The sequence below is a fragment of the Schistocerca gregaria genome, chromosome 4 (assembly GCF_023897955.1).
Source record: "Schistocerca gregaria isolate iqSchGreg1 chromosome 4, iqSchGreg1.2, whole genome shotgun sequence".
NCBI lineage: Eukaryota > Metazoa > Arthropoda > Insecta > Orthoptera > Acrididae > Schistocerca > Schistocerca gregaria.
In genome coordinates this window covers 312,970,475-312,990,260 of record NC_064923.1, presented here as the reverse complement: position 1 = coordinate 312,990,260, position 19,786 = coordinate 312,970,475, and the positions used below count along the sequence as shown (strand labels likewise).

The 19,786-nt window shown below is 43.2% G+C and overlaps 1 protein-coding gene across 1 annotated transcript in view; it reads left to right on the top strand.

The window, feature by feature from the left end:
• The first annotated feature begins 1,117 nt into the window (after positions 1 to 1,117).
• The window catches only part of LOC126268071 (odorant receptor 43a-like), a 43,304-nt gene continuing 24,635 nt past the window's right edge, over positions 1,118 to 19,786 (top strand). Inside the window, exons 1-2 of the mRNA XM_049973509.1 lie at positions 1,118 to 1,947; positions 6,245 to 6,344. Coding sequence (XP_049829466.1) covers positions 1,163 to 1,947; positions 6,245 to 6,344 — 885 coding nt within the window. The 5' untranslated portion in view covers positions 1,118 to 1,162. The remainder of the gene's footprint in view (positions 1,948 to 6,244; positions 6,345 to 19,786) is intronic.

Below are 19,786 nucleotides of genomic sequence, written 5' to 3'. Positions count from 1 at the left end.
GAGATGGGTGAATTATGACTGACTTTTTGTTGTTTGGAAAATATAATAACATATTGTAAGATTTCTTAATTTGCATATGCACAACTCTTACATAATATACGACCTTTAGGTAAAACGAGGAGGAATATTTCTGTATGCTTACGTTTTATAATTAGAAAGACACAATAATAAGTATAAGGACTTACTCCTAGATACGTCTACCTGCATCCCTCTTCAGTAACTGTTGACAAATACAAAAAAAAACTATCCTGGCACACTAGCGCCAGCAGCGGAGATGTCAGTAGAACTACAAGGTGTGCTGAGAACAAAAGTGTACTGCCAATAGGTCCGAGTGTAGGCAGTAGTCCACATTTTAACCATGGAAGGAAACAGTTTTCTGAAATTATATATACATGTTTCTGCCGCTTCCGCCTCTTGTCTACTGTGCTACATTCGGTCCTACGAGTAAATTACTGTGCTGAACGGGAAGGGAAACCTCTAGTACAATATGCGTTCAGTTTACCGACATTGAGGAACGGTCCACCTCGAGCATAAATTAGAAAACAGAAGCACTAAGTGATTTATTAATTAGCTTAGAAATCTGATTCCGTTCGGGGTACGCAAGCTGTGTTTACAGCTGACTTGCAATTACTCGTAGTTTTAATCGAGTCTGGTTAATTATTCGTGCATAAATTTTCTCGTTTACACGGCGAGAAACAGAATTTGTGCTGAGTGAGGAATATTCCCTTTGAATAATATTTGTAATGATGCAAGCTGGGGCACTCCAAACCGGAATGTATTACTTATTTGTAGAGGTACTTGAGTACGCTTGTCGGATTTTAGTGATAGGCTACGCAATACTTTCCGTACAGCCGTTGGTATAAGTTATGTACGGAGGTGTGACGTAAATCAGCGTCATGCGCATTTAATTAAGAGATTCTGTTACACGGATTAGGAATTCTCTTTAACTTGCGGTGAGACCTATTTGGATGTCAGAAAATTTTGTAATAAAAATGTTCGGCGTCCTCTGTATTGATCTCGCACTCTTCGCTTATAAGAGCAGCGATCATGAGGGGGACGGAGCCGATGCTGGAAAAGTGGTGCTCGTACTGGGCAGAGAACGGTGGAGGCAAGGAAGGGGCTTTGGGAGCGCAGCAGTCTCTGATTTTGGTCGTTGTTCGTCATGGACTGGGATCCACAGAGATCACAGCCGCTGACATGGCAGTACACTGCTAGCTCCGTTCTCAAATACAACGTGCGTTTTCTGAATGTATCTGGTCTGTGGCCATTGCAACACTTGCAACTATTTCGCATCTTTATTGCCACCACAGTCACACTGTGCTTGGGTCACATTGCCGAAGCCGGCATCAACCTCTGCACACTGCGAGGAGAGCTGGAAGACTACACACTGGCGCTGTCCAACGTGTCGGTGATAATCGTCGGAGTGCTCAAGGTGGCGATCTTCCTCCGTAACGAGGGCAGTTTCTGTTTCCTGGTGCGCTGGTTGGACGCGCTGGTGGAGCGCCAGACAGAGTACGTGCGCGACCAGCCGTCGCGCGAGGCAATTTTCAGGGGGGCTCGCCAACGCGCCAGTCGCATCTCCAAAGGTCTGGACGCGTACAACCTCTCCCTGCTCACCCTGTGGACCGTTGCATCACTGATCGCTTCCACTGGCGACAAGAGACTGCCCTTCCAGCAGCTGCCCATGGCGAATACGACAACCTTCCCACTGTACGAACTGTCCTACGCCTTACAGGGCACCTCTCTCATAATCATTTGTTTAATCAATGTGCATTTGGACTGCTTCTTTACAGCAGTTATGATTCTCATCGGAGCTCAGTTGAAATTAGTGGGCTCGCGAATCGCTGATTTGCATCCGCGAAACGTAGCAGTGAAGAATGATTCAATGATTGATGACACCTACAAGGATTTATGTCTTTGTATCCAGACTCATCAGGATATCACAAGGTATATATGAACGTAGAACATATACTCAAATTGGGTAGGACGTCAAACGGGCCGACTTGGAGCAGGAGAGGCACCACAGGACATTTTATTTTCTACTGTCTATGCTTTTACAAATAAATGCATAAAACTTTGTCAGCATGACCAAGAAGGATTCACGATTCACACTCATAGCAGTGGAAGTGCAAAAACATAACAAAATAATTCTTTTTAGATATGACATTTCATCATTTTTCACTTACTGTTGGCTGCATTTGTTGCTATAGGTGCAATTTTCTTTACAAGTAAGAGAGATTCTTTGATGAATTTTGCACAGCATACAAACCATACTTACAGGTCTATGAAACTCTAGAATTTTCCAAATCTATTAAAAACTATGGTAAAAATTGAGGTAATTAACTGCAAAATTTGATTTTTTTCTAAACATAAAGTTCAAAACGTAACAGCTCATTCATTTTTTCATAAATTAAATAGATTCTAAAGTTTCAGACACCTGTAAGTATGGTTTGTATGCCGTGCAAAATTCATCGAACAGTCTCTCTTACTAATGAAGAAAAGTGTACCCATAGCAACAAATGCAGCCAATAGTAAGTGAAAAAAATGATGAAATTTCACATGTAAAAAAATTTCTTTGCTATGTTTTTCAACTTCCGCTGCTACGAGAGTGAATCCTGAATCCTTCCTGGTCATGCTGACAAAGTTTTATGAATTTACTTGTAAAAGTATAGACAGTGGAAATTAAAATGCCCTGTGGTGCCTCTCCTGCTCCAAGTCGGCCCGTTTGACGTCCTACCCCACTTAAAACATTTACTCGAAAGTACCACAAGAAAATTTGCTCCAGGACTGGGACTAGAATAATTTGCTGCTCCAAAATGGTTCAAATGGTTCTGAGCTCTATGGGACTTAACATCTGAGGTCATGAGTCCCCTAATAATTTGCTGCCTTTCATGAGGAGTCGCCTAGGCTATTTAAGCAAGTCTGCTGGACTGATCCAATTACTCGTCGTCTCTTGATGATTCCTTCAGAGTTCCTGGAGTCTTACATGCAGAGATTCTCCCACCACGGGACTAGCACCGCTTCAGGACAAGAGCGGAAGCCATTTGAAGCCACATAACCTTACGTCTCCTCCAATGAAGATCAGCCTGCCATATGCTTTCCCCACAATTGTTTTTACGCACTCATTACATTTTACGTCGCTACTAATGGTTACTCCTAGGTGTTTTACAGTTGCTATTCTTTCCAGTAATTGATCGCCAATAGCCCAACAATTGTCGAACAATGGGACCCTCCTCGTCTGTTCCTATGCATTGCATTATGTTTGGTTCAAATGGTTCAAATGGCTCTGAGCACTATGCGACTTAAGTTCTGAGGTCATCAGTCGCCTAGAACTTAGAACTAATTAAACCTAACTAACCTAAGGACATCACACACATCCATGCCCGAGGCAGGATTCGAACCTGCGACCGTAGCGGTCGCTCGGCTCCAGACTGTAGCGCCTAGAACCCGCAGCCACTCCGGCCGGCATTGCATTATGTTTATTTACGTTCCAGGTCAACTGCCAGTTCCCGCACCAATAACCGATATTTTGGAAATCTTCCTGGGTTTCACTACAGTGTTTTGGCGTTGCAGTCTTCCTGTAAAGAAGAATATTGTCCGGGAACAGTCTCACCCGTGCTTCCACGTCATCCACTGTTCATTTATATATGGGATGTTTACAATTAAACTTTCGCTATTTTATAGGGCCTCCATGAAAAACAAGTGATCGTAGGACAATGAAACTTTGTAGAAACATGTGTGAGGACACGCGGAAGAGAAATAACGAATAAACCAATGAAATAAACACATTTTAATTTCCACAGTAGAAGGTAACATTTGTTAACTGAGTATCATGTTTACGTTATAGGTTACAAAAGTTGCTCAATGTGATGAAAATCTACATCCACAACAGCCTGGAATCGCATTAGAGTTTTCTGTACTGCCGCCCGAAACATCTCAAGTGGGATGTCGGCTACCTCTCTCGCTATGCTTATCTACAACCACCAACGTGTATTTGCCTCTCGTTGATAAAACCTGTCCTCGATATATCCCCACAGCCTGAAGTCACACGAGTTGAAATCTGAAGATCTCAGTGTCCACGCAGTTTAGAAAGACCGGCCAATGTTTCGGTTTTTTCCAAATGTGTCACGGAGTAACCGAGGGAGCTAAAGAGCAATGCACGGATAGTCGCGAAGAGCAGCAGCACTATTGCTGTTGTTCTGCTAAAAAGTTTTACGAGTAAAGCACAGCTCAACTTGTCCAGCAGACCCAAGCCGACTGTCTGCAACTGCAATGAACTCTGGTGCTTGCATTTCATTCCTACGTCGCCATACCTCTACCGGCGCTGACACCACCAACAACGCAAATCCTTCAGCACACAACAAGAACAACATTGCTAGTAAGTTGAATATGCAGTCCACATTCGATCAAATAGCGAGAACTGAGTTATAACCATCCTGTACGTCGCAAGCAGTGAATAGGTTATAAAAGTCAATTGACATGCTCCCAAAATTGCTTTTACGTCTTTGAACTTCGTCCCACCAAGAACGACGTGTTTTGTTGTATCTGCTAGGAAGTTCTAGATCCAGACAAAATCTGATTCAGTACCTGATTCATTATTCTGCGATCGCTTATTTTTCGTTGTGGCCCTCTCAAATACTGAAAGTTTACAAGTACATAAATGAACAATAGATAACGTGGACGCTCAGGCGAGACTGTTCGCGGACAATGTTGTTATTTATAGGAAAGTTGCAACGGCAAAACACTGTAGTAACACGCAGGAACATTTCCAAAAGATCGATGATTGGTGCAGAAACTCTCAGTTGACTTGGAACGTATATAAATATAAAGTAATGCACATAAACAGGCAAAGACGGTTGCACTGTTCGACAATGCTGTTGGGCTATTGGCAGTCAATCAACCTGATTCAGACAAAATCTGATATAGCTAAAGTGACACATCAGAATTTGTACTAGAGCCAGAGCTGCTCAAGATTAGGACGATTGTTCATGAGAAATAGGAAATCCAGTTTCAAATTCAGTTGCACATTCAAATTCAGTTGCACATCAAAACGGTCGTTGCGATAATTTCTTCTCCACATATTTGTTGGTACGTCACGCCTGTTCACTTCGGGATCTGTGGACACACCTCCTTAGTTGAGGTTGCTAACGCAGATGCTTTGGAAGGATTGGTTTGTGGGAGAAGACCGAGAGGAAGAAGAAGATACGAAATGATAGACGACATAAAGGGAAGAGGAAATTATGCAGACCTGAAGAGGATGGCAGCAGACCGGACAGCCTGGAGAACTACCATGTGAAAACGTGCCTATTGGCAGACCACTGATGATGACGATGATGATGATGAAGGAAAGCAGGCGTGACTGTAGTGCTCCAAAGGGACGCCGCACGCCCGAACTGGAAGAAGCGGTACTGCATCACGTTGAAGAGAACCCGCCAAGTAGTACACGAGCAATTTCTTTGGCTATTAACGAGTGGATCCTCAAAATATGATGTACTCGGTCACGTCTGACCAATTCTCTCTCTCTTTAATGAATGTTCCAAACAGTTATTTTTCTTTTCTCTTACAACCTTCAGCAGACATCTTTTCTCACCAATCCTTTACAATACTTTTTCATTACTCGCTCTTTCCATCCATCTTATTCTCTCCATTCTCCTCCACATTCACATCTGACCTTGCTGCTGACCTTGAAGCTACCCTTTCTCGAAGCCGTTGCTTAATTGTGGCGTAAAGGGTATGTGATGGAGTCGGAAGTTTTGGATAACGATCTTGATAAAGGCGACGAGGAGAATTTCCATTACCATGAGCTTGGCCATTCAGTAGTATCATCTCGGTTTATTCTGCAAATGTGGACTCAGCCATGTTGGTCTAACACTCACAGACACGTGAATGAGGCTCAAACCAGGTCAGAGAAGTAGGACAGAAGTCAAATGACATTAGCAAATTCGACGTAACCATCGCTCACCGCAGCTACCCTGTTCGTAGCCAGCTAGTAAACATGTTTTTAAACGGCTGTAGCACAGAAACGTTACCTTTCTGGAAATGAATTACTATTCAGAATATTGTATCTCTTTCCCCTCTACATGTCGAAGAAGTTTGTAAAGGGAATTGCCGAACACCCTGTACAATTATGGATCTACAAATATGCGAATGAAATAACCCTTTTGATGCAAATAATGAATAGACTACGGATTTACATTTATCATCATTATTATTTTGTTACTTACATTATTTCTTTACTTTTCAGGTTCATCAAACACCTAGAAAGAGTGATGAATCCCATCGCAATGCTGCAGCTGGCCCTCGGAGTCTTCAACGGCTGCATGCTCATTTTCCCGGCAGCGTATGTAAGTAAATTCGTGTTGAATTGTATGCAGGAAATTTTGCCCAATACCTTAATAGCATGATGGTTTGGAAATGAATAAGAATTTTAAAACCTTAAACAGTCTTAAACAATATCTCTGTGACTATTCTTATCCACATCATCATAGAAGATAGAACTCAGCCGAAGAAGTAACTTTACTACGAGTCTCAACAGCGAGCTATATCGGTATCGTTTACCTGGTGAGTCACAATGTGAATTACGGTACTTTTGTATTTACTGTTTCACTCAGAAAAATGAACAACTGGGTTTGAAGATACCACCATACACCATACATCAATAACCTATGTGCTATACATCATAACCGATTTGCAAGATTATGTTGACAAACAAGATTAACGTTACTTTTACTAATAACAGAGAAGGTAGAAAATGACGAATCTGTACCATTAGGTTCGAGTTACTTGGGTCTCAGTTCCCAGTGAGGTTCCATGTGTCCCATTATTCAAACCATTAGGATTTGAATGCCCATAGACGATGGGTATAAGTACTGCACATCCTCCTCTGACAGGTGGTATTCTCTCAAGCATTGAATATTCATATCACTTCCCATGTGTGGGAGCTATTGTTCCATCAATAAGGCACTGAACTGGTTTGACAATACGACAGGAAATAGTGATATCAAACATCCTGACGGGTTAAAACTGCGTGCTGGACTGAGACTCTGAGGACTTTGTCTTACGCTGACACATGCTACCCAAGCACAACTCGCTAGCCGCTTTCACAGCTGCACTTCTATCAGTACTTGGGGAAGTAAAGCTGCGAGAACGGCTCGTGAGTCATGCTTGAGTGTCTCAGTCGGTAGGGCACTTGCCTGCGAAAGGCGAAAGCCCTGAGTTTGATTCGCGGTCCAGCACGCAGTGTTAATCTGCCACGAAGTCACAGCGCACTCTCCACAGCAGGGTAAAAATTTCGTTCTGGAGACAGTAATACGAGGGTTATTCGGAAAGAAAGGAAATATCTGTCGCGAAATGGAAAATACAGTGAAAATCTGATGAAGCTTTACAAAGATGCGTTGGGCACTGTGTCTAGTACGCCCGTCGATCGCATCATGTCACTCTTTTCAGTTCTGAGCTCACAGTGAGAACGTAAATGTGGCTAGAAATTAGGGTCTCCCGCCAAGTATAAGGGCTTGGCGAAACATTTTGCCTGAAGCTATGCAATCCACATAGCGTAACTGTCATGCCGTTCGTTCTGCACGACAATTCTCGGCAGCACTCTGCAGGGGCAATGAAGATGCTCCTGCAGCGTTTTCGAAGGGAAGTGATTGATAACCCACAATACAGCCCTTAATTGGCTACCCCTGAAGTTCATCTCTGCTCAAATGAACCGCTGGCTATGAAGACAATATTTTGACTCAGACAACGAGCTGTAGTCCAGAGTAGAAAATGTTTAAGTCTGAGTGGCGACTGTGTAGAGAAGTTGCTGGGAGATGTAGCTAACCGTTGCAAATAAAACAGTTTTGATTTTCACTGTGGTTTCCATTTCGCGACCTATCGTTCCATACTTTCCGAATAGCCCTCGTATCATTACTCTCCTCTATCTACGTCAGTGTCAGCCACCGTATGCAAAACTGCTCACATGTACAAGTTGCTCCATGCATGCATACCAAGATTCTGCATGTCACGGCAGTCCTCGGGACGTCTCAGCTTTACACGGCTCTTCTCGGAACTGTGTACAGCGCGACATATCATTTAGCATGCGACGTTGCACCGTTTCTCGTGACATTTGGTGCGTTATTTTCCTGTCAACATGAATTCCTTCAGTTCGATAGAATCCTGCTCTCTGTGCTGTTTAACCTTTGCTATTTGTTCGTTGTTGAAAGGAAGTTCACAGGTCCAGTGGCTGTTTGTACAAAAAGAGCACCACCACAGTAAACCTATAAAAATGGATGGAAATCGCAGTAAGGAAAGATGAGAATTCGAGATATCAAATGCAAAGTCTAATAAACGACAGGTGTCACGGATTTGCCACGAAACGGCATTAAAATGCCAAGCAGAAACAATTTAAAGTTTTAGTTGACAATGAAAGAACATAACATTACTACAATCGAAGATGATTTATATGGGATTCAGTGTTTTGTACATCAAGAAGCTCTATGTGCTAAATTTGAAGGCTTGGAGCATTGGTGGTACGAATAACAAATTTTCAGAAGTCAGTCGTGTCATTATATTGTCCGTTACAACAGTTTTAAAAGGAATTGTAGAACGAAGAATATGGAGACGTTATGCATTACCGTAAAGTACATCGGTTAAATTAAAGGGCATACTTGGGACGATTTTTCGATGGATGACTTGCTGTTATCGAATTTCTGAAGGATAAAAGAAAATAGAAACGAAAATTAGGACGCCAGGAACGGATCGTAGATCTAGCGTTGTAAGTGCACTTGACTGGCAGTACTCTATAGAAATACTGAGCCATGTAATCTCTATAGCCATCTACGAGGTGCATTCAAGTTCTGAGGCCTCCGAGTTTTTTTCTCCGGACTGGAAAGAGATAGAAACATACAAATTGTTTTAAAATGAGGCCGCGTTCATTCTCAATACGTCCCAGAGATGGCAGCACCGTACGGCAGATGGAATTTTACCGCCAGTGGCGAGAATGAGAACTGTTTTAAATACTTAAATTGGCGACGTTTTCCTTACTTGAACAGCGGGCAATCATTCGTTTTCTGAAACTGCGTGGTGTGAAACCAACTGAAATTCATCGACAGTTGAAGGAGACATGTGGTGATGGAGTTATGGATGTGTCGAAAGTGCGTTCGTGGGTGCGACAGTTTAATGAAGGCAGAACATTGTGTGACAACAAACCGAAACAACCTCAGGCTCGCACAAGCCGGTATGACGACATGATCGAGAAAGTGGAGAGAATTGTTTTGGGGGATCGCCGAATGACTGTTGAACAAATCGCCTCCAGAGTTGGCATTTCTGTGGATTGTGCGCACACAATCCTGCATGACGACCTGAAAATGCGAAAAGTGTCATCCAGGTGGGTGCCACGAATGCTGACGGACGACCACATGGCTGCCCGTGTGGCATGTTGCCAAGCAATGTTGACGCACAACGACAGCATGAATGGGACTTTCTTTTCGTCGGTTGTGACAATGGATGAGAAGTGGATGCCGTTTTTCAATCCTGAAAGAAAGCGCCAGTCAGCTCAATGGAAGCACACAGATTCAGCGCCACCAAAAAAATTTCGGGTAACCGCCAGTGCTGAAAAAATGATGGTGTCCATGTTCTGGGACAGCGAGGGCGTAATCCTTACCCATTGCGTTCCAAAGGCCACTACGGTAACAGGTGCATCCTACGAAAATGTTTTGAAGAACAAATTCCTTCCTGCACTGCAACAAAAACGTCTGGGAAGGGCTGCGCGTGTGCTGTTTCACCAAGACAACGCACCCGCACATCGAGCTAACGTTACACAACAGTTTCTTCGTGATAACAACTTTGATGTGATTCGTTATGCTCCCTAGTCACCTGACCTGGCTCCTAGTGACTTTTGGCTTTTTTCAACAATGAAAGACACTCTCCGTGCCCGCACATTCACCAGCCCTGCTGCTATTGCCTCAGCGGTTTTCCAGTGGTCAAAACAGACTCCTAACGAAGCCTTCGCCACTGCCATGGAATCATGGCGTCAGAGTTGTGTTTACGTCTGCAGGGCGATTACGCCGAGAAGTAACGCCAGTTTCATCGATTTCGGGTGAGTAGTTAATTAGAAAAAAAATCGGAGGCCTTAGAACTTGAATGCACCTCGTATAATTGCGGAAGTGTTGCCGTTGCTGGATTTTGTGCACGAACTGACCTCCCGATTATATCTCATAAATATTCGACTGGATTCATATTGGCCGATCTGAGTGACCAAATCACTTGCTCGAATTTTCTCCAAACCAATCACGAAGAATTGTGGCCCGGTGACATGACGAATTGTCGTCCACAAAATTTCCATCGTTGTTTGGGAACATGAAACCCACGAATGGGTGATAATAGTCTCCAAGTAGCCGAACAATTTCCAGTCAATGATCGTTTCAGTTGGACCAAAGGCTCCAGTTCATTAGATGTAAACACAGCGAGTACCATTACAGAGCCACCACCAGCTTTCACAGTGCCTCGTTGAGAACTTGGGTCCGTGGCTTCGTAGGGTCTGCGCTACTCTAACCCCACCAACAGCTCTTACCAACTATAATGGGGACTCATCTGACCAGGCCACTGTTTTCCAGTTGTCTAGGATCCAACCGATATGGCAAAGAGTCCAGGAGAGGCGGAGCAGATGATGTCTTGGTGTTAGCAAAGGGACGCCCGTCGGTCGTTGCCATAGCCGATTAAACGCCAGATTTTGCCGCGCTGTCCAAAAGGATACGTTCGTCGTACGGCCTACATTGATCCCTGTGGTTATTTGACTCAATGTTGCTTGTCTGTTAGCACTAACACGTCTACGCAAATGCTGCTGCTCTCGGTCGTTAAGTGAAATTTGTCGGTCACTGCGTTGTCCATAGTGAGAGGTAATGTCTGAAATTTGACACACGCTTGACACTATGGATCTCGGATTATTGAACTCCCTAACGATTCCCGAAATGGAATGTTCCATTCGTCTAGCTCCACCTACCATTCCGCGTTCAAAGTCTGTTAATTGCCGTCGTGCGGCCATAATCACGTCGGAAACCTTTACACATGAATCATCTGAGTCCAAATCACAGCTCCTGACGTTGACGCTTCTTTGACGAGCTTTCCTTGCTCGGCGTGTTGAGCAGTGTAAGCATAGAAATGCTGTTTCTGCTGCTCCTGAGGGGAGGGAAAGAACAACCTTACCTACACGAATTTTTCAAGGATGATGTGGTAATGACATTCTGTGTCTGCTGCGAGAAAATTACTCTAGCAGCAGATCAGGCCAACGTGTTGTTGGCCTGTGGTGTGGTTGGTGGTCCAGGCCAAGGACGAGCCGGTTGCGGGATTTTCCCGCCTTCTCATAGAAGGAAAGCTACGCCAGTGCACTGCCATTTACACCTCGTGTACGCGATACGACCGCCATCTGTATACGTGCACATCGCTATCGCATGACTATTTGTCACCTCAGTGTACCTCGCCCCCCTGAAGACCGCAGACAAATCGGCTTAGAACACACGCCAAAAACGAATGTGGTTATCTGACATTTGCATGAAAAATCCTATAATACTTCAATGGAAAATGTCACATGCACAGATTTATTACGAGAGGCACTGTCCGCTAAGTTACGTTCCAGTAGCCTCAGGAAGAACTGCTAACAACTTACAGAATGTTTACTGTTGTTCTGGGAGGCGAAATTAATTTATACGCTTATGTTCATATTGACAGAGACAGTTACATGTATTACACTCCGTCGCACTAAACCTCTGCTCCTGGGGCAACTTATTTTCTTTTGCCATTTGCGAGGAAAGAACACTTTGTAAAATGAAGAAACCGCACAACAGTGGCTTAATCCACAATCTTTTATTGCGACCATGACCAGTCTCAGAACACTTAAAGTTCCATTATTTGTTGTAAACCGTAATAATGAAAATATTGTCTTACGTAAGAATGGAAGGGGGTCCTCGAGTCTGAAATATCAGATTAGGAGCTATGTGGGTAAAATTTCTAACCAGAATAAATTAAAAGTGATAACAGGACGTTATTTACAAATAAAATCACTTAACCATTTGGTCAGACAGACAGGAATTTTTATACGAGATTTAAAGAACATAAGGACCTGGCCATTTCCAGGTCAGCTCTGACAATGCATTAGATTGACAACTCGGGTGAGTTGCAGCAGGTTAGCGGTAACTTAACTATTTTACACAACGCAGACTAAGGTCAGAGACTCAATGTCCTGGAAGAAATTTAAATCTTAAGAAGTCTTCATTTCAATCCTCTCTATACGATTAACGAAAACTCTGACTTGCATCTTAAAAATATTTTAGGTAATTATGACATTATCCAAACAATCTGATGGTCCATATAACGTGATAATGTCACTATTTTTTTAAAAATGTACAGGTCCTCTTTTCCTCTTGTTTTTGTGATGATTCCGTCTCCTATTTGCTGTTACTTTCCACTTTTCCAGTTCGAACAGGTCATCAATCGCATGTGAGTTTCATACCGTGCCTACGCTATGGGTCGTGTGCAGCGTATGTACTAAGGCTAGTATTTACTATAACATAGTTATGCAATTTATGTAAGTAATTTTAGACAATATACGATTTCTCTCTCTCTCCCCCCCCCCCCCCATTTTTATTGCATTTTACGTGTTTCAAGATTCTGGTGGCTTTTAGTGTCAGGTCGTGAAGTCAGTTTTTTCTGATTTTTTAGGTCCCTTTAATCCTTTGGACATGGAACCATGACAACACTGGGCAGAGGAATGATTTTATTTTTAAGTAACGTCCTGTTCTCTCTTTTAATTTATAAATTTCAGCGCCGGCCCCTGTGACCGAGCGGTTCTAGGCTCTTCAGTACGAAACCACGCGGCTGCTAAGGTCGCAGGTTCGAATCCTGCCTCGGACATGGATGTGTTTGATGTCCTTAGGTTAGTTAGGTTAAGTAGCTCTAAGTCTAGGGAACTGATGACCTCCTATGTTAAGTCCCATAGTTCTTAGAGCCATTTGAACCATTTGCAATTTTAGCATTATAGTTTGTTATCTGATTCATCAGACTTTAGGATCCCCTCCCATTCTTGTACAACACAATATTTTCATTATTACAGTCTACACCACATAATGGAACATTAAGTGTTGCGGAACCAGCCGTCTACACAATAAAAGATAGTGGATTAAGCTGCTGTTGTGTGGTTTCTTCATTTTACAATGGGCTTATACAGTTGCGGCTGCCCCATAAAACGAACCTTTGTCAGGAGAGTAGTTTAGCCTATCCATTAGTATACACGCACTTATCATTAAGTAATATTTATGATGGTAGTTACAACGCAAGGACTAGGGCGTAACCCAAATACTGATAGCCGAAGCATCCGAAAAGCTTATATAAATCCCAAATAGTCCGATATGAATTTTTGTTCTATATCTCACCAATAAAGTATTTAAATTCTCTTAGAGACGCTGCAGGAATGTTACTGGTTCTTAATTTTTAAAATACAGACGACTATGAAATGATAACATTCAAACCCCGCAATTGTGGCGCTCGACACCGAGCGCTTATTTCAATCTTACTTCAGTAAATTAAAACCGTCTTCGATCCGAATTTTGGATTGGACACCAGAGTGCTTAAGTAGGCATGGCCCTGCTAGAGGTGGTATGCCCATGCCTTCCTCCAAACTTTAAACGGACTTACCCAGCCTGTTATAGAGGGACTTACAGTTTAAAGTGGACTCCGAATCACTGGGAAACTTCGCATGTTTGATGCTAACAAATACGCAATGAACAAAAATGAGAATTTTTTGGAATAAAAGAGAGGACAGTGTAATCCCGGAATATGATGTCTCCTAATGGGAATGACGTCAACGCAGGAGAGCTAGGTACTCCAGCTAGATTTGAAACTGTTGTTAGAGGTTTACCACTTAACCTGACACCGACAGTCTTTCCCCGTCGAAAGTCTGTACAGACCGGTATCAGGCTCCACCTGAAAGCTGTTAGACTAGTAAATCAGATGCCATTTACTGTTCCATCATACAAATTGATATAGCGCTATCAAAGGTTGCGTCTTTGTATAAGCGACAGACAAGCGCATCATTTTCTGCGTTTTGACTTTAAGTATTATAGAAACATATTACATACAGAAAAATCTTAAAGAGCTGCTAAGCCGGTTCATTCCTAGGTTTGCTATCTGACTGCTTCCAAGAACAACAAAGATCTGATTTTCAATTTTTCATGTAATTATTGACTGGATTAAAAAAATTGAAACGGTATAATAATCTACTCATTAAGAGGTATAATCTTATGTTAAAGTTTTAACGCATAAGGCAAGTATTACACTTAGAAAGAGTGTATATTTCCCGTCTCTAATGACCTCGATGTTGACGGGACGTTAAACCGAATCTTCCTTGAGTGTATGTGCCGTGGGGCAGCGTAAATCACCGCGTTCAAACAGCAAGAATATATTCACGCAGTAATTAAAAATGATTGCATTTAGCAACTTACAACACATTTTACACATAATTTCACAACCTGTACGAACTTTTTCTCGCAGACAGATCCCAAAAAATAATGAAAGGACGAAACTAAATTGCTTACGCTTTCGTAGTTTACGCAATAATACTTTAGCATCAGGCATGATATTTTAATTTATTGTTTCTTTACTACAGACTCCATTCACAACACATTTTGCAGACACTAGTCACGTATACCGCTGAAAGTACCCGCAAATTTGTGTCGTTGCACGATACATAGTTCAGGAGATATGACGTCATAAACATTGAGAAGCATGAAAGACTAGCTTTTGCTTAAAACGGGGCTCAAATTACACAGACTTACCTTTAGGAAGCTTGTGCTTCGACTTTTATGACCTTGGCGTCGGCGTCGGAGAGGTGTGAGACCTGGCTCGTCACCGTCAAATACCTGAGATGCGCTTAGTAGTGACGCCTATAACAAGTTCTCGAAATTGCGCTGCTGTCCCAAAACGTAATGATCACCACTCAATAGTGTGTGGATCCATATCTGCAACACAACTCAGCATTAATTCTGTGTATTATCGATTCACCAAGGCCTCGGTATTTTTCGATTGGTATATTGTAACAAATGTCTACGTACTGATCACGCAATTCCCGTAAATTATGAACCAGTAGTTTGTGGCCATAGAGCTAACGCCCGATTGCGTACGATATACTGTATGTCTCATCGGATTCATATCTGGAAAATTTGGTGACCTAGAGATCAGCAGGAATTCACTATCATGCTCCTCGAACTATGGTAGTAAGGTTCTGGCCTTGTGAAGCGGACAGTTGTCGTGTTGGTAGATGCCATCGTTGTCAGGATAGGCTTCAAGTATGAAGGGATGTAGATGGTCTACAATAATGTTCACGTAGTGCAAAGCTGTCGTGCTGTTGTCGATTACTCCTGACGGAAAATTTAGAAAATATTTCGAATAGATTTGCCGACCATGTTATAGCTTTGGGTGGAGATTTTAATTTACCAGATATAGACTGGGATACTCAAACGTTTATAACGGGTGGCAGGGACAAAGAACCCAGTGAAATTTTTTAAAGTGCATTATCTGAAAACTACCTTGAGCAGTTAAACAGAGAACAGACTCGTGGTGATAACATATTAGACCTTCTGGTGTCAAACAGACCCGAATTATTTGAAACAGTTAACGCAGAACAGGGAATCAGCGATCATAAAGCGCTTACAGCATCGGTGATTTCAGCCGTAAATAGAAATATTAAAAAAGGTAGGAAAATTTTTCTGTTCAGCAAAAGTGACAAAAAGCAGATTTCAGAGTACTTGACGGCTCAACACAAAAGTTTTATCTCAAGTACAGATAGTGCTGAGGATCAGCAGACAAAGTTCAAAACCGTCGTACAATATGCGTTACATGAGTATGTGCCAAGCAAGACCGTAAGAGATGGAAAAGAGCCACCGTGGTACAACAATCGAGTTAGAAAATTGCTACGGAAGCAAAGGGAACTTCACAGCAAACATAAACATAGCCAAAGCTTTGCAGACGAACAAAAATTACACGAAGCTATTCGAGAGACGTTCAACGAATTCGAAAGTAGAGTTCTATGTATTGACTTGGCAGAAAATCCTAAGAAATTCTGGTCGTACGTGAAGGCGGTAGGTGGATCAAAACAAAATATCCAGACACTCTGTGACCAAAATGATACTGAAACAGAGGAAAGACTAAAGACCGAAATACTAAATGTCTTTTTCCAAAGCTGTTTCACAGAGGACGACTGCACTGTAGTCCCTTCTCTAAATTATTGCACAGATGACAAAATGGTAGATATCGAAACAGATGACAGAGGGATAGAAAAACAATTAAAATCGCTCAAAAGAGGAAAGGCCGCTGGACCTGATGGGATACCAGTTCGATTTTACACAGAGTACGCGAAGGAACTTGCCACCCTTCTTGCAGCGGTGTACCGTAGGTCTCTAGAAAAGAGAAGCGTTCCAAAGGATTGGAAAAGGGCACAGGTCATCCCCGTTTTCAAGAAGGGACGCCGAACAGATGTGCAGAACTATAGACCTATATCGGTAACGTCGATTAGTTGTAGAATTTTGGAACACGTATTATGTTCGACTATAATGACTTTTCTGGAGACTAGAAATCTACTCTGTAGGAATCAGCATGGGTTTCGAAAAAAACGATCGTGTGAAACCCAGCTCGCGCTATTCATCCACGAGATGCCGTGTTTATTGACTGCCGCAAGGCGTTTGATAAAGTTCCCCACAGTCGTTTAATGAACAAAGTAAGAGCATATGGACTATCATACCAATTGTGTGATTGGATTGAAGAGTTTCTAGATGACAGAACGCAGCATGTCATTCTGAATAGAGAGAAGTCTTCCGAAGTAAGAGTGATTTCAGGTGTGCCGCAGGGGATGTGTCGTAGGACCGTTGCTATTCACAATATATATAAATGACCTCGTGGATAACATCGGAAATTTACTGAGGCTTTTTGCGGATGATGCTGTAGTATATCGAGAGTTTGTAACAATGGAAAATTCTACTGAAATGCAGGAGGATCTGCAACGAATTGACGCATGGTGCAGGGAATGGCAATTGATTCTCAATGTAGACAAGTGTAATGTGCTGCGAATACACAGAAGGAAAGATCGTTTATCATTTGGTTACAATATAGCAGAGAATATCAGCACATAATAATACTACATTAGCAGGTCTGCTTCTATGATCGATTTGGTGTGACAATAAACGTGATTCATCAGACTAGGTGACACGTTTTCATCCATCCATTGTCCAATCCCGACGATCCTCTGCCCACTGCAGGCGCAATCGACGATGTCGTTGGATCAACGTGGCTACACACAGGGGTCGTCTGCTGCGGATCCCCATGTTCAACAACGTGCACTGAACGGCGTGCTCCGAAACGTGCCTCCACCAGCCTTGTACTCTTTCGTCAGATCTGTCACAGATCGCCGCCTATCCCGATTTATAGAGCGGGCAAACCTCTGACTAGCAAGTTCTATGATGAATTGTGGACAGCCAACACTCTGTAGCCTATTCGTGTTTTCACCTCCCTTGAATCACTTTTCGTAGATGTTCACGCAATAGGAAAAGAATAGCCAGCTTCGCCACTTCTGAGATGCTCGTTCCCAGGTGCCAGGGTATAAGGATTTGGCTTTTGTAAAAATCGCTTACGTCACTAAATTTTCCCATCTGCGTCCCGTATCGTCGCTAGAATGATGCTGCATCCGTCTCTGTTCCGCTAACATACAGTACGTCCTGCACCGTGTCACATGCCCGCAATGCCACGAGGCGGCACTCATTCGCGCGATGTGGCATGGTTACAGCGTTTTGCCTGATCAGTGCATCAGTGTTTGGGGGGGGGGGGGGGGGGGGGTTGGGGCTTATGGGTGCTCAACATCGAGGTCATCAGCGCCTCATCAGTGTAACCAACGCATCCATCTTTCTTCCTCCACCGGTCGCTGTGGCGGAGCGGTTCTAGGTGCTTCAGTCCGGAACCGTGCTGCTGTTATGGTCGCAGGTTCGGTTCCTGTCTTGGGCATGGATGTGTGTGATGTCCTTAGCTTAGTTAGATTTAAGTAGTTCTAAGTCTAGGGGATAGATGTTAAGTCCCATAGTGCTTAAGGCCATTTGAACCTTTCTTTCTACAGTGCTTATCTTTGGAAGATAGCCCATTACCTGTACAGTGTTATGTACGATTTTGTAGTATCTGTGTTATAAGAACAAGGTAATGTTTCATCAGATATGCATGCATATCCGAAGAAACAGGCACTGTGGTGACTACAGCCGTTATTAACTACATGAAATATATTCGCTGTTGTTAATAAGAACAACCATCAGTTGTATAAGGGAACAATGATAAGGAAAATTTGTACCGGACAGGGATTTGAAACCGGATTTCCCACTTTTCGCGATCACTTGACTTCACTGCTATTTTTTTTTCTTTTTTGGATTGGCGCATTAAGGGTACACAGCAGAAAGCAACAAAAAATCAGGACTAGCCTTACGGGGCACCGACACTTGGGACCCTACCAAACAAAAATAAACTGACCCCTCTTCAGGCGTTGCCGTCCAAACTACAACTAACGCCCCTCTCCCCCCTCCTAAGAAAACTAAGATAACGAAAACTGGGCAATCGTTCGAGCGTCGATCCTTAAGGGCGATATGAATGAGGGACAGCAATAACCATAAAACAAGGTTTGATTTTTTTCTTTAAATTTTTTTGTCATTTTGTGTTCGTGCAATAGCGTTCGTTGGCCTTTACGTGTAAGCGCATTTTACGGTGGAAAGTAATCAGGGATGTGCCGCGAAATGAGGAGACGGGGCACACTCCAACTATAGGGGGGGGGGGGGGGAGGAAGGGGGGGGTCAAGAAAAATGCTGTGGAGCAGATATCCGGCGAAATTTCGTTGGTAATGTGGCGACCGGGTGAGCGTACTGTGCACGAACATAATGCAATTCTAGAAGTCGAAGACCATATGTGGGCCGTTGTGAAAGAGTTATTCTGAAGCCTTCTTCGAAACCAAATGGGGTATGCTTGTTTTGCAAGAGGGTAGTGTGTAGTCTGGGCAACAGCAGAAACTCTGAAGTAACTGTCGTTGGCGGGGCGCGGAAGTAACCGCCCATGATGCGTTGGATGAGAAGCCATACCTCACATTTCAGGGAGCGCTTCAGACGGTGCTCTTTGGTTCTGCCAAGTTGGCAGTCAGAACAAAGTGGTGACGTAGCTAGTCCTATATGCTGCAGTCATCGATTGGACGAAAACGTATCGTTGTCTATGACATACCAAAGTACAAACACGTTCGATGGTAAAAAGGGTGCATAGAAGAATCTCCAAACCGGGTGCCAGTTAATGTATGGGTGTTGTACCTCCATGGTGTGGGAGGGGTGGACGATGTAAACAAAGGATAAAAGTTCTGCCAACAGGGAGCGTGGGTGACTGGGAGATTGTTCCAAACGTAACTGAGTTCGACGAAATACGGTATGATATGGTATAACAACGGAGAGATATATGCTAGCCGATAGCGAGTTGCAGAGAAGCTAGTCAAAGGATGTTCAAGAGACTGCGAGTTACAGAGGAGCAGGACCCCCACCTATGATGCAACACAGGATACACAAAGAGAGCGGTGGATCATGCTTAAACATAGACAAGTCCAAGGACGCCTTTTAGAGGAGGCTATGGTAGAGTTTTGTGGACCTTGAAAAGTGTCCCAGCTGACATGAAGTATCCGACAGCAATTGAAACTGGTGACCAAGTAGGGAGGATATGGGCAATGTGTACCAGTTTACGAGCCACATATCTGTTG